Source organism: Muscardinus avellanarius (assembly GCF_963383645.1).
Source record: "Muscardinus avellanarius genome assembly, chromosome: 7".
NCBI lineage: Eukaryota > Metazoa > Chordata > Mammalia > Rodentia > Gliridae > Muscardinus > Muscardinus avellanarius.
The window spans coordinates 83,721,121-83,736,738 of NC_137793.1; the positions used below are offsets into that span (position 1 = coordinate 83,721,121).

The 15,618-nt window shown below is 44.5% G+C and overlaps 1 protein-coding gene across 3 annotated transcripts in view; it reads right to left on the reverse strand.

Moving 5' to 3' along the window:
- SRGAP2 (SLIT-ROBO Rho GTPase activating protein 2) overlaps window positions 1-15,618 on the reverse strand; it is a gene marked incomplete at both ends in the record, with an annotated part of 264,810 nt that overhangs the window by 15,013 nt on the left and 234,179 nt on the right. For all 3 annotated transcript variants that reach the window (XM_080698581.1, XM_080698580.1, XM_080698579.1), the window contains 4 exons: window positions 706-930; window positions 9,432-9,537; window positions 11,491-11,625; window positions 12,454-12,531. In XM_080698581.1, the coding sequence (XP_080554707.1) occupies window positions 706-930; window positions 9,432-9,537; window positions 11,491-11,625; window positions 12,454-12,531 (544 nt within the window). The remainder of the gene's footprint in view (window positions 1-705; window positions 931-9,431; window positions 9,538-11,490; window positions 11,626-12,453; window positions 12,532-15,618) is intronic.

Sequence of the window (15,618 nt, forward strand, 5' to 3'; positions counted from 1 at the left end):
AATTTCTGAAGTCATTCTAAATTGTCTTCTTACAGACTCAGAGTTAGAAAATTATACCTTAAATCTAAACTCTTCCCCAAAAGTAGGGAATCAGCTAAGACCCAGGACTGTTTTTCTCATAACATATCAAATAGAAGCCTCAGGGACACTACTGACTAATGAACAGTTCTATATTGATTTTGTAAGATACCCTTTCCTCGAGTATTTATATTGCGATTAATGTCATTACCTATCAGAATAGTCCCTCTTCACTCAAAACTCATTAAGAAGGAAGGGGCATGGCTGGGCATAGTGGCACACACCTATTATCCCAGTATTTAGGAGGCTGAGACAGGAGGAGCACAGGCTTGAGGACAGCATTAACAAGTGGTGAGACTCTCATCAACCTAGAGAGACCCTGTTTCAAAGTAAAAATAATATAGGACTAGTGGTGTAGCTTGAAGGTAGAATGTTTCTGGGTTCAATCCCCAGTACCAAAAAAAAAAAAGAAATTAAAAAAATTAAAAAAAGGAAGGGGCATGACATGGTACTTATTCTGTCGGTGGGAGAAGCTGCCTGTAACATCTTCACACTCTGTCTGCCTGAAAAGCCTAGGAACAGGAGGCTCGAGGACCTGAGTATTTCCCTTTCATTATTGCTTGGCCATCTGGCCCCCATGTCAGTGTGCACTGATGACTCCCACCCTTCTCCAGCCTGAACCCCTACCAGTAATCCTCCATGCTTCCTCCTCGGCTGTAGACAGGGCCCTCCAGCTCCCTGGGGTTGGGGAAGACGTTCTCGTGCTGGATGATGATGGTTTTGATCAGCTCGTTCACGTGGGCTTGGCAGGACACCTGGTCGTGGCCCTCTGGCACTGACATCAGCGAGGGCCCGAAGCAGATGGCGAGGTTGTAGGGGTCCATCATGTTCTCTTCACTGAACTGTGATAAACTGGAGGAGAAGGGGAAGGGGGCAAGCTGGAAAGCTCTCGCATGAATGCCCAGAAAACATGATCGCAGGAGGCACTGCCAAGAGCAAAGGCAGAAGGTCCACAAACTGCCACCTGCCTTCCTGGGCATCAGAGGCCTTCAGGAAAGTCAACTGGGGAGAGGAATGACCACTGCAGGGTCATTCAGGAATCATGGAAAGGGAACTGCAGGTCAGACCTTCCTTTCTCTTCAGCTCACCATTCAAATCCTCCTCACCACCCATCTTTACCCCTACCCTCACCTTGTCCACCAAACCACCCTGCTTTGAGAGCGTGTCACTTGGCAGAGCTGAGTGTCTCCCACTAAGCTGCCGGAGCAGATGGGGAGTCTCGGGCTGCCCTGGTAATCATATGGTCAGGAGACACAGGCACTGTGCGCTGTGTACCTTCTTACATAGCAAAATGCTTGGATCATTAAAGGACATTCAATTCTAGCAACATTCAATTCTAGCCTCTACAATTATTTTTTAAAAAATAGCCAAGTGCTTAGCTTTTATATTCCACCAAGACACCGAATTTCTTTCTAGAATAGCTAATGCAATTGTCTTTCATTTTCATAATATCCTTCTCTATTATGCCACTCAGGATTTATTCTGATAAAGGTCAGCGTGCTGTTCAGATTCTGCTCAGGCTTCCTTTGGATGAGCCCTGACTTCAGTATTGGGTATTTACTTATCCTGGGAACCCCCCTTTCTCAGCCAGCAGCTGCTCTAGTCACACCTCCAGCCTTGGCCAGGGACCCGAGGCCTTCAACCAGCCACTGTGCCTGGTGAGTCTCCAGTGGTCCCCGCCTGTCCAGGCATAGAGAGCTGGACCAGGTCTGGATAAATCCAGACAACCCGCAGAGCTGTGAGCTCTGCCAAGGAGTACGAGGAGTATGGTCTCCCTTATAGGCACAAGCAGAAAGTTCCCAACACTGACTGACAGACCCTGAGAAGGAGCCAGATGCTGAGCTAGAAGCCTGAGCCTCCGCTGTCTTTATCTGAGCAGCTGCCCTTCTGTATTGGGCAGTTTATTTCTAGTGTACCCACATCTAGACTCACATTACAGAGCTGTTTTCCCCTAATCCAATGGTTCTCTCCTCTCCTAGATATTCTGATCTGTACCCCTTTAAGAATCACCATAGAGCACGAGCAGTGGCATGTCATGGGAAGGAAGAGTTGAAAATGACTGTTCTCTAGGACATAGAATTAAATGCAGAAGCCAGTGATGGGGAGGGTATAAATCTCAGTGCATGGCCTGACAGGGAGGTGCACATCTGCAATTCCAGCTACTCAGGAGCTGAGGCAGGAGGATGCAGTTTATGGCCAGGGCAACTTAGTGAGACCCTGTTATTCATTCATTCACTCACTCACTCACTCATTCATTCATTTATGTGGGGCTGGGGATTGAATCCAAAGGCATTCTACCTTTGAGCCATACCCCCAGCCCTATTTTTTATTTTGAAACAGGGTCTCATTGAGTTGTAAGGGGCTCAATAAGTAGCTGAGGCTGGTGGTGAACCTGTGGTCCTCCTGTCTGAGCCTCCCAAGTACTGGATTTACAAGCATGTGCCAGCACTCCTGGCCCATGAGATCTTGTTTAAAAAAAAATGCCGTAGATGTAGTTCAGTGGTAGAGTACCCCGGGTTCAATCCCAGTAGCACAAAATAATTAATTGAATGAAACACATCAGTGGATAGATTACTTCACAGGAGTTGTTTTCTTTCTCTTTCCTTCTTTCTTTCTTTCTTTCTTTCTTTCTTTCTTTCTTTCTTTCTTTCTTTCTTTCTTTCTTTCTTTCTTTCTTTCTTTCTCTTTTCCTCTGAAGTGATAAGGATTGAACCCAGGGACTCACACATGCTAGACAAGCTCTCTACCAATAGACCTGTATCTCTGGCCTTTAAAAATTTTTATTTTTAGACACAATCTCATTAAGTTGCCCAAGCTGGTCTTGAGCCTCCTGCCTCAGCTTCCAGAGTAGCTGGGATTATAGGCATGTGTCACTTTGCCTGTCTTCACAGATTTAATTTTATAATCCTTCCCTGGCTTCTAGGTTAAAAGGAAGCAGAGATTTAGAAAGTCTGCACATCTACTTCTTGGTAAAATTAAAACTGGAGAGAGATAGGAGTGATAATTACCTTGGTTACCTCATAGGAAAGACTAACGCTGAAGCTAATCCTAGGGTGGCCAGGCCGTGGAGAGACAAGAGGCTTCAGCAAGGCCTGGCTTCCTTCCTTCCTTCCTTCCTTCCTTCCTTCCTTCCTTCCTTCCTTCCTTCCATCCACTCTCTCCATTGCCCTCCCCCCTCCTCTTTCCTTTCTTCTCTTCCCTTTTCTTTCTTTTCTATTTGTACTGGGGATTGAACCTAATAGTATCCTACCTCTGAGCTATATCTCCATCTCTTTTTATTTTACTTGTTTGTTTATTTATTGGCAGTGGGGATTGAACTCAGGGTCATTCTACCTCTGAGCTCCACCTCAGCCTTTTTTATTTCTTATTTTAAAGCAGATCTCACTAAGTTGCTAAGGGTCTCCCTAAGTTGCTGTGGTTGGCCACAAACCTGGTTGTGCTACCAGGCCTGGCTGCTTTTCTGAATTTATTTATTTATTTATTATTATTTTTTTTTTTGTGGTACTGGGGTTCCTGGAAACCCTTCTACCTCCGGGCTACACTCCCAGATACAAGCTGTGCCACCATGTCTGGCACTTTCCTGAATTTTTAACTTTTTAAAATATATGCCTTTGAAGCCGGGTGTGGTGGCGCACGCTTGTAATCCCTGCGCTTGGGAGGCGGAGACAGGAGGATTGCGCAGGTTCGAAGCCAGCAGTGCTGGCTTAAGAGACCCTGTTTCCAAATAAAATATAAAAAATAGGTTTGGGAGTATAACCTGGAGGTAGAAGGGTTCCATCCCCAGTACCATCAAATGAATGAATGAATGAATAAATAAATAATAAATAAATAAATAAATAAATGCCTTTGTCTATTTGATTAAATTAAAAAGAACAGAAAATATCCCAAGAATTTTATTTTTTTGTGGTACTGGGGATGGAACCTAGGGGCATTCTACCTCTAAGCCACACCCCAGCCCTATTATTATTATTATTATTATTAATTATTTTATTTGGAAACAAGGCCTCACTAAGTTGCCGAGGCTGGCTGCAGACCTGTGATTCTCCTGTCTCAGCTCCCAAATCCTGGGATTACAGGCATGCATCACAGCGCCCAGCTCATCCCAAAGATTTAGAATAAAACAGACCTGGCTGAGTCCTGGCTCCATTACTCACTAGTTCTATATTTTGCTTCTCGTTCCCTAGTTTCTTCACCTCCGCAGGAGCACTGTTCCAGCTGTTCGTCTTGCTCTTTCCTTCATCTTCATTTTTCTTCTCTACTGGGTCATTCCCACAAGCGTACCAACATGCTTACTATACTTCCCATTGTGTGTGTGTGTGTGTGTGTGTGTGTGTGTGTGTGTGTGTGTGTGTTACTGGGATTAAACCCAGAGGTATTCTACCTATGAGTTACACCCCCCAGCCTCTTTCTTTTCTTAAAAATTTTTTTTTGTTTTGAAACAGGGTCTTGCTAGGTTGCTGAGAGTCTTACCAAGTTGCTGAGGCTGGTCTTGAACTGTCTCAGCCTCCCAAGTACTGAGATTACAAGTGTGTGCTATCATGCCCACTTTTATATTTCCTATCTTAAAAACAACCCTCTCTTAACCCCACATCCACATCAGATTATGGTCTCATTAAAAAGAATTTTTTTTTGTGGTACTGAGGATTGAACCCAGACGCATTCTACCTTTGAGCTATACCTCAACCCAATTTTATTTCTTATTAGAAAACAGAGTCTTGCTAGTTTGATGAGAGTCTCACTTCTTAATGAGACTGTCTTCAAATTTATGATCCTCCTGTCTCAGCCTTCTAAGTACAGGGATTACAGGCATATGGCACCATGCCTGGCTTAAAGTCTCATTTCTGAACTCCTGTTTATAATAAAATTCTTTCAGAGTTGTCTGTAGCTGCTGTCTCCAATTCTCTGATTTCTTCTCCGTACAGCTTTCTGTTAGAGACTGAACTGTGTTCCCCCGAAATTCATATGCTGAAGCCCTACTTGGAGATGGGGCTTCTTTTAGTGATACCAGGAATGGAATCCAGGGGCTTTCTACCTCTGGGCTACATTCCCAGACCTATTTTATATTTTATTTGGAAAGAGGGTCTCAAAACGGTGCAATCCTCCTGTCTCAGCCTCCCAAGCGCTGGGATTACAAGTGTGCACCACCACACCCGGCTACAAGGAGATGGGGCTTTTAAGGAAATGAGGCTGTAAGAGCGCGGGGAGCCTAGCCTGATGGGACTGATGTCCTTAGAGGAAGAGAGACCACAGCTCTCTCTGAGTGTGCACAGAGGAAAGAAAGGCCACGTAAGGGCACACTGAGAAGGTGGCAGTGTGCAAGCCAGGAGCCAACTCCATCGGCACATCGAAGCTTGCACTTCCAGCCTCTAGTGCTGAGGGAAGATGGTTTCTGTTGTTCAAGTCACCCAGGATGTGGGACTGTGTTAGGTATGGAAGCCTGAGCAGATTAGTTCCTTTTTTCTTTCTTTGTTGTGGTAAAATACACATTAACATAAAATTTAGCCTGGCATGGTAATCGCAGCACTTGGGAGGCTGAGACAGGAAGATTGCATAGGTTCAAAGCCAGCCTTAGTGAGGCTTTCAGCAACTTAGTGAGACCCTGTTTCCAAATAAAAAATAAAATAGGTCTGGGAGTGTACCCCAAAGGTAGAAGGCCCCTGGGTTTCATCCCCAGTACCACAAAAATAAATAAATAAATAAATAAATAAATAAAAATAAATTTTAGCATTTTAACCATTTTAAAATATAGAGCTCACTGGAATATAGTACAATCACAATGTTGTACAACTAGTACCACTATCTAGTTCCCAAACATGGTCATCACCTCAAAAAGAAACCACTGAGCAGTCACTTTCCAGCCCCCCTTCCCCCAGCCCTGGCTACTATGAATCTACTTTCTATCTCTATGGATTTGCCTATTCTGGACATTTTATATGAATGGAATCATATAATATTCAGCTTTTATTTACTCATTTATATTTTGGTCTGGCTTCCATCACTCAGCATATTGTTTTCAAGGTTCATCGCGTCGTAGCATGTGTCAACACTTCGTTTCTAAGGCCAAATAATATCCCACTAGGTGGACAAACTGTATTCTGTGAGTAGAGAAGATCCTTCCAAGTGGATCCTTCAGATGACACCACAGCCCTGGCCCGACACCTTCACTGCACTCTCATGTGACCTTGGACCAGAGGACTCAGCACAGGACCTAAGGGATCTTAGTTTATTTGCTTCTTGAGATTGCGATGCATATAATCCAAGAGTATACCACAGCCGGAGAAAATGTACACACACATCCAGGACCCACACAATGAAGGACGAGGTCCTTCCTTAAAGTGGGCCCAGGTGGAGGCTCCATTGGGAGCTACCTGCCAACTCTTGCTCCACCTGCTGCTAAGTGCACACTCATCAGTTGTCATCTTCCTGTGGAGTAATCTGCTTTACCACCTCTGTCCTGCATTCTATTGGTTGATTTTAGGAAACACTGGGTTTATCAGTTCTGAATTTTCTCAGTGTAACACCTTGATAAGCAAAGCAATTCTTAAATCAGACAAATGAAATAAAAATAGTAATTTAAAGAGGTACAATTCCCAAGCTTTCTTCAACAATGGCCACCACCTCCAGAATTGCACGATGCTTACTCTCTCAATTCTCCTCCCCCGTAAGCCCAAAAATAAAATGGGGGGAAGAGAATGAGACAATTGTATTTTCATGCACAGTCACCCTGCCCCTCTCTGCTCCCCCCACTCCCCTTTTGACCACTGCTGTCACGCTCCATGCTCTTGGGGGACAAAGAAAGCTCATGTTGAAGGAAGGTATTGGTCAATGACTGATGGCCTCAAGGGTACTGACTAACCCAAGAGTAATTAGTAGAGTTTCCAGGCCACATGTGCACACCCTATGTGAGTCATGGGGGTTTTAACTCAGAGGCAGCTTGGGCACTGAGTCAAGACCTGGCTATTGAATGGAGCAGACACTGAACATGGAGGAGGCAGGCTTGGAACCAGGACCTTTTGGAACTCTGCAGGGCCAGCAGTGGGCCTATGTGATGGTATGGGCATCCCAGAAATGTCTCAGGCAGGAGCCACTACAGGCCCAGGCTGACCTTGAACTTGTAAACAAGTTGCCGCTTGTGAAATGGCCTCTAAAACTGCATTCGTTTTAAACAGAGACAACCACGTAAAAACATTCTTTTTATGGTGGTGCATGTCTGTAATCTCAGTACTTGGGAGGCGGAGACAGGAGGATTGCAGGCTCAAGGCTAGCCTCAGCAACTTAGTGAGACCTTATTTCAAAATAAAAAAGAGCCTGATGCCAGGCGTGGTGGCACACGCTTGTAATCCCCGCGCTTGGGAGACAGAGACAGGAAGATCGCGTAGGTTCGAAGCCAGCCACGCTGGCTTAAGAGACCCTGTTTCCACATAAAAAGTATAAAAATAGGTCTGGGAGTGTAGCCCGTAGGAGTGTAGCTGGAGGTAGAAGGGCTTCCAGTACCACCAAAAAAAAAAAAAAAAAAAAAAAAAAAGAACCTGGAGTGTAGTTTGGACATAACAAGTCCTTGGGTTCAATCCCTAGAATCAATCAATCAATAAATAAAATTAAAAGGCTCTTCATTTTTGTCTCTTTTTGAAATTTGTTTCTTTTGGTACTGGGTATTGAACCCAGGGACATTCTATGTCTGAGTTATACCCAGCCCTTTATATCTTTTATTTCAAAACAGTGTCTTGCTAAGTTGCTGAGGGTCTTGTCGTTGTACTCAGCTTAAAAGACTCTTTATTTTCACAAAGAAATATATACTAAGACTCTGGCCTCGTGGTTTACCTTGTCTCCCCCATTTTGATAGATTCATAAATCCAGAGAACTCTTTCTCCACTATATGAAAACTCACAGAGCCAGAGTAATGATAAATGACAACTGAAGTTAGCCTGGGGACTGGGGAGTAATGGGGAGGGTTGGGGACCATCATTAATTGGGGAGTGCGTGCTCAGTCGAGGAGGCAGCCCTGACTCCACCGGGGATTGCCACATAAGAATGTGGGTCTGGTATTGCCAGATGTAACCACTTTTCAAAAACAGCCAGGAATGCAGATTTTTAAAAAGCAAACTCCCCTGGTTAAATGTTGTTTTAATGTTTTCAAGCACAACGGACCTAAAGGAAACACATTTGGGTGCCTTATCCAGCCTCAGGTTGCTCACTTACAGCCTTCGCCTTAGGCTGTCCAGGGAGAAGCCACAGTGAGAGCAACGTGAAGGCAGAGGCACCTAAGAGAGGCGCACTGCCTGCTCCTCTTGCCTTTTCTACACATGCGGAGTCCAGTGCTTGCCCTGGACAAGAAGAAATGCCCAGTGTAAGGCCAAGGCTCTCTGGCTCTCAGACCTTTCTTTAGCTACATATGTTCCCTAGTGACCAGCTAAACACCACCAATAAACAGGGAACTCTAATACTGGTATCAATATCCCAGGTTTCTTCCAGAGCATTAGTTTTCTATGTTCAACTGTTTAAAATCTCCACTCGGATGTTGAACAGGTACTTTGAATTACCCTATCCATATTGGCATCTTGCCCAGATTCCTTCCTTCATATCTTGTCTTCCCCAACTCCATAAATAGCATCCCTGTTTCCTTGTTGCTCATGCCCCGAATTTAGAAGGTTGGCCTTTCCTCACACTCTATGTCCAACCCATCAGCAAGTCCTATCAATGCTATGTTCAGAATATATCCCAAGCCTGACCCTCCCTACTGCCAAGTCTACTTCCAGTCTACCAACACTATGCCAGACCACAACACTGGGATAGGTCTCTTTCTCTTTTTGATCCTGTAACCCTCTACAGTAACTTCACAGAGCAGCAGGCAGGCTTAAAAATAAATACATAAATCATATCATAACTTTCTCCTCCATAAAAGCTTCCAATCACTTCCCAAATCCAAACGCACTGTTACCATGACTCTTGAGTCTTGACTGTGCCCATGGGTCCTCTTCCATTCCATTTAGGCCGTGGCTCCTACCTCATCTTCTTAGACAGGCCTTTGGTGAAAACCTATGTAAAATGCTTTCCTTCCCTTCACCCTCATCCCCATTCAGACCCTGTAACCTGTCCCCTTTTTTTATTCTCCCCCCCCGCCAAGCACTTATTCTACTTGATATATCTATTATTATCTGTCCTCCTCCCTGGAACATGAGTTACATATATCAAGGCTTTCCTTTGTCATTTAACAATTTCTTACAATCTAACACCTGGGCCAGCACAGTAGGTGCTTAGTAAATATGCTTGGTGATGGATGAATAGGTCCATATGGAACTTCCAGTAGCCAAAACCAAGGCTTGATTCAGTTGTTCACCGAGAAGGCTACTCACTGATTGAGAAAGGCAAAGAGGTATCTCATGATAATCAGAGTGGTTTTGGGCAGAACCAGGAGGACTTTCCGGATATGCAGAGCTCTCTCCTGCAGGTTGTCCATGGCTGAAAGAAGAAAGTCATGTGTTATCCTCCACCCAGGGAGCAATTATTAGAAGCCCTTTATCACCAGGCGATGCAACAGAGAGAGTGCCAGCCAGGTCAAGCCCCACAGAGCACATGCCCAGCGACAGGAGCTTCATCCTTGTCGCTCCTCAGCGTGGGGCTGTTGCAAGAGGACACATGCTGGGCTCTGCACATTTACTGATGCAGGACTTGAGAGGCAAGCTCCTTGGACACAGAAGTTGAAAAGATATTCCTCCTAGCATCTCTCACTTCTTACTCAAATAAGCTCAAAGAGAGGACAATAAACTGTCATGACTACTCAACACCTGGTCTACAGGGCCCACATCTGGGGAGGGAGAGTGGCCGTGCAGGTCTTGTCTTGTCCACTGTATACACAAGTCCTCTTCCTCTGCAGTACAGATGAGTAGAATATGGCTAGAGGCAGGAAATGGCAGGTCCCTGGTTAAGAATCAATATTTGGGAAGAAGACCAGAGAAGTCTCCTGACTCTTGTGCTGTGAACAGCTTTGGCCTGTGGCCTCTGTTGTGGGCAGCCTCCCACAGTGTTGCAGGTGGATAGAGTCAGTTTTTTTATGGGTGCCTTTATGTGAGGAAAAAAAATGGGAAACTCTGGATTAGGAGCAAAAGCACAGCTTTAAGGGACAAGTGGGCAGCCAAGGAGTCCAGCTTTAGGAGACTTCAGCTAGGTCCAGTTCTGGGAAAAATCATGAAGACATGACCCAAGGGATGCAAACACTTGATCAACTATATAACTCATTTCCACTGGACTCCCATAAATAGTGGGTCAACAACAATAACAACAACAAAAATAGAGAGCTAGCTTCCTGAATGTTCTGGGTCTTTCTTACAATAACTGAGAGAGGGCAAGTACTCAGGGCAAATAGAGTCAACTGGAAGCTCAGGGGCACAAAGAGCCTGGTTGAAATGGGAAGAAAGATCTTTTCTCCATTTCCAAGTAATCATTCCTTCTACCTCTGAGGCCATCTTCAGATGGAATCTGCTTCAAGGGTGGCCTGACATTAATCCAAGTTTCCATTTACTGTTTTCCATGAAAACAAATGAAGAAATGTTTCAGTATCATGAGCTAAACTAAAAGGCTAGGAATAGCTTTTATTACCTCTTTGTTTGTTTGTTTGTTTGTTTCTTTCTTTCTTTTTGGTACTAAAGATTGAACCCATGGGCATTCTACCATCACACTATACTCCCAGTCCTATTTTTGTTTTGAAACAGGATCTTCCTAGGTTGCTAGGAGTCTTGGTAAGTTGTCAAGGATGGTTTCAAACCTGTGACCCTCCAGGCAGCCTCCCAAGTCCTAGGATTATAGGTGTGTACCACTACACTTGGCTAGAAATGGCTTTCAAACTCCAAATTTTAGAGTAAAAGGCAGAGAACTCCTGATAAAATTGAAAAATATATATGTATATCTTTGAGAATATATTGTATAACTACTTCTTGGAGGAACACACATGAATACATCTAACAGGTAAGCCATGACTTGTTTAAAATGATAAACAGGAAACATTTACAATACTTATAAACAGTTCTCTATTTTTGTTGTTGCTTTCCCCCTGGTATCATGAAAGGCTAAGCACTAATGTATAAGCTTCAAATAACTGAAAAGACTTATGGATGAATATAAAGGCATTTTACTAAAGCAAGATAAGGCTCAGAGAAGCAAAGTAGTTTATGGCTGAGGTGAATCAAAAAGAAAAAAAGCCAGAAGTCCTGTCTTGGGGTCTTAGACTCTTACTGAAAAGTCACTCTTCTTCCCCGCTCCACACCCAGGGATGAAGAAGTGAAGATGAGGTGGAAAACATTTAAGAAGGAAAGCTTTACTGAAAAGTTTATAAGGAAACAAGAACTCCATGGAGGTGTTTAAATCTTTTGCTAGCATATGCTGTGAGGAGCCAGTCTGCGGCTGAATGGTACTTACTGACGCAGGCCATCAGATCATGGAAGATGTCCTTGGGGAACAGTGGGTGTTCCAGCCCTCGGAAGTAAAGCTTCAAGACACCAGCTATGGAGTCCATGTCATGGTCATTCTGGTCCCCAGCTAGGGGGTCCTCTCCTGAGGATGAGCAATCCCCCCAAAAAAGGAAAGAGTGAGAGAGGCAAGAACACAAAAGGATGAAACAGAAGTGGTGGGAGGGGTGACCTGTTTATGTCCTCGTCCCAGTCTATAGGCTTTGCCTAGCAAGTGGCCACCAGAGGGATAGGCCAGGGGTAGATGAGGAGACTGCTCAGGCTTGGGGCCATTTCTTCTGGGCTGGGACACGGAACTGCTTCTCTCACCACAATCATAAAACCAGGCTGGGACTGAGTCCCCAGGGGAGGAAAACAAGGCCAAGGAGGCCGGTTCCTCCTGCCCCCAACAAAGGACACCTAGTTACAGGAGAACAATCATGCCAGAGCTCCCTATGGAAAATTTCATATCAGATGTAATTAGATTTAATGATAGGACCAACCTCAAATTGAAACTATATATATCCATTACTGTGACGGAAATTGCCAAAGCTTGCCCATTACCTTAATAGCCCACAAGATAATAAATGGGCTACAGTGAACAGGCGCATTAGCCTTGATATTAACTGCCACCAAGCGCTCTGGATGAAGCCATAAACTGCCTGGATATCATAGTTAACTTCTTGGGTTTTGGGTGATCATCTGCAGGAGAGAGGCAGGATGGGTGGGGCTGAGAAGGAAGGAAACGGGGATGTGCCCGAGCATCTCCCTGCATATCTAATGGGGAGGGTGTCTAGCGAGCGGGTGCTCAGCTCAAGAGAAAGGCTTCCTAAGTTGGCTTCTGAGCTCTGAGAACCTCCAAGGGAGAAAGGGCAGAGCCAGTACTCCAGGAGCCGGCAAACATTTGGTCTTAACTTCAAGGCTGTTTGCTCACCTCTCTCAAAGGCATTTTTGATGTCGTTCACTTCCACCTGGGATCCAGACACCCGGAAAATTCCTTCATGCTGCAGCCCTGGAAACATGCAGGGAAAAGCAATTAAGAAGAAGAAAAGGCAAGTTCACAGCCATAGTGCCAAGCTTAGTTGAATGCCTGTCTCTGACAAGAGTGGGTATTGAAGTTCCCTGTCTCCCTTCTTTGTCAGGCCAAAGGAGAAGACATGCAGGAACACTGGGAAAGTCACTGGAATGATCATGAAGCATTAGCCTAAAGGGAAGGGTGTCTACAGCCTGCTCCTTTTCTGTCTCCAAGGGAGACTGTGAGGCAGGTGCCTTCCCCTGTCTTTGCCCCTCTGTTCCCACATTTAAAGTAGGAAAGTGACCTGTTGGTGCTTTCTTATCGCCTGGGGTCAGGAACAGGAGATGGGTCCTGGCAGGCAAGACCTAGGTACCATCAGAGGAGTTTCATAAGGTCTGAGGTTGTAATTTTTGCTTTAGCTGGTGTGTGTGTGTGTGTGTGTGTGTGTGTGTGTGTGTGTGTGTTACTGGGGATGGAACCTAGGGGCATTCTATCTCAGAGCTACATCCCTGGTCCTATTTTTTATTCTTTTCTTTTTATTTTTTGAAACAGAGTCTCAAAGGGCCTTGCTAAGTGGCTCAGGTCTCCTCAAGTCTCCTCCTCTCGAATGCTGGGATTACAAGCATGCGCCATCAAGCCCTGCACTTTAGCTGTTTAAATACTGGTCCACTATCCTGGGGAACAATGCTTCTGCACTGATGAAAAAGAATATGAAAATACAGTGATCAGTCAACAGATAATATTGCCAGTTGTCCTAGGCACTGGCTCCTGTTCGTTTACTATATTAGAAGAGCATGCACAAAAAACTTGGGCTTTGTTAGAGTAGAAATAACCAGGAAAAATGATGCTCATACAGCAATTGCTGCTAATAAATGCTCTCATATTAAAGTACTCGGTCCTCACAAGTGATAACCTCACCACAAAGCAAGGGTTAGGTGCAACCCCGTTTTCTAGATGACGAGATTGATGAGTGACCAGCCTTCAGTTACACAGGCAGTAAGAGTCAGACAGGGGACTCAGACCCAGGCACATGGACTGTATGCCAGGCACATGGCTACAATCATGTGTTTAGTCCTCAATATTGGATTTGTGGGGCCTATTAATGGCCAAGGGCAGGGAGGGCGGGAATCATATTAGTCAGTCTGGATGGACATACTGAGAGCACCATGCATCCCACTATGAAACCAGTAAGAAGTGTAGGAAGCATTTTCCTGGGGTTGGCTGATTGTGCCTTTCTCAAGAGCCCTGGGTCTCACTCTTGGGCATTTTTTTCCCTTTGGTATTGAGAAACCCAGGGGCTTTCTACCTCTGAGCTATACCTCCAGCTTTATTATTATTCTTTTTAAATAGGGTCTCACTAAGTTGCAGAGGACCTCACTCAGTTGTTGAGGCTGGCTGTGAACCTATGATCCTCCTGTCTCAGCCTTTCCAGAACTGGGGTTACAAGCAAATCTTGGACATTTTGTCAAATTTTTCCTTGACATGCCAGAGAAGCCTCGAATTTGTTTTAGGAAAATACAATAGAATTAAGCTACATTTTGCCAGCTGCTTTACGGTCATCCTCTCAGTGAAGGGTAAGTAGATTCTACTGGCTGGACCTCGGAGGTAAACCATCAGGGCAGGACTGTAACCAGAGCTGACTGAAGCAGCATTAGAAGCAAGCAGAGGAGATGTGATTACCTGGCTTGTAATAGGACGTAAGTCATCTGCTCCTCTAAGGGAATCTCCAGATATTCCTCATAGAATGGCAGGCAGTGTTAAAAACCCGTTAATGCCAGCATAGCAATACTGTGTTAGTTACCAAATAGGATACAAGAGCCAGATAATGTTCTTTCAACATAGAATGTAGACAGCAGGTACTCTGACAGAAACAGCCACATCCCTTGTGATTTGTTAGAACACAGTATAAGGAAATGCCATCTCAGAGAACAGGCCAGTTGGCGAGTTCTTGTTGCGGCAATACACAATTTCCTGAGAAGGGCCACTTAGATGTTTTGGGTAAAATAACTGAGAACATGGTCACCAAGGAAATGTAGCCTTGAGCCAGGTGTGATGGTACACTCCTGTAATCCCCATACTTGGGAGGCTGAGACAGGCTCACAGGTTCGAGATCAGGCTCAGCAATTTAAGTGAGACTATCGGCAATCTAATGAGGCCCTGTTTAAAAAACAAACAAACAAAAAAAACAGTCTGGGATGTGGCTTAGACATAGCATGCCCCCGAGTTCAATCCCTGGTACCACAAAAGAGAAAAAATTGCAGCCTCAGCCCATGGGCCCAAAGTAAGAAGAAGAAAGGAGGAGGGCCTGGTGGAGATCAGGCAGCAGGCCTGAAACATTGTGAGCTCCATTTTGGTCTGGTTCTGGTTCCCCTGGAGAACTGATACTTTAGAAAGACTACTCTGTGTTTTTGCTCAACACACAGAATCCTTAGAGGCCCTGAGGTGATGATGCTGAGAGAGGAAACAGTAAGTTTTCCAGACAGGAAAGGGGAAAAACCCATTGCCTTTGCATTATACTGCAGAAAAATCCTTGCATAACTAAAATGATGCACACACAATCTTTTTTACTTTTTTTTTTTAGTGAACAATAACACGAGAGTGTAAAACTCTTCAGACGTGGGAAAGTTACTTGTAAATAGCACAAAACCTGCCATTTTGCACTGTATCTAGCTATTATGGAGTTGCTCTCCTAGGTAATTCTTTTGTTTGTTTGTTTGTTTGTTTTGTTACTGAGGATTGAACCCAGGGGTGTTCTACCTCTAAGCTATACCCCAGCCCTCTTTTAATTTTTTATTTTGAAACAGGGTCTCATTATGTTGCTAAGGGGCTTGCTAAGTTGCTGAGGTTGGCCTCAAACTTGCAATCGACCTCTCTCAGCCTCCCAAGCCCTGGGACTATAGGTGTGCACCACCATACCTGGTATTTACCTAGTAATTCTTGAAATGATTGCTGCAACAGCCACCTCATATTACTTCCTCATGAAAGTGGTAGTTTTTTCTTTATCATAATATGATTTTAGTAGTTCCTTATATTTCCTTGTCTTTTATAAATCTTCCTGGATCACCTGATCCATGAATTATAAAG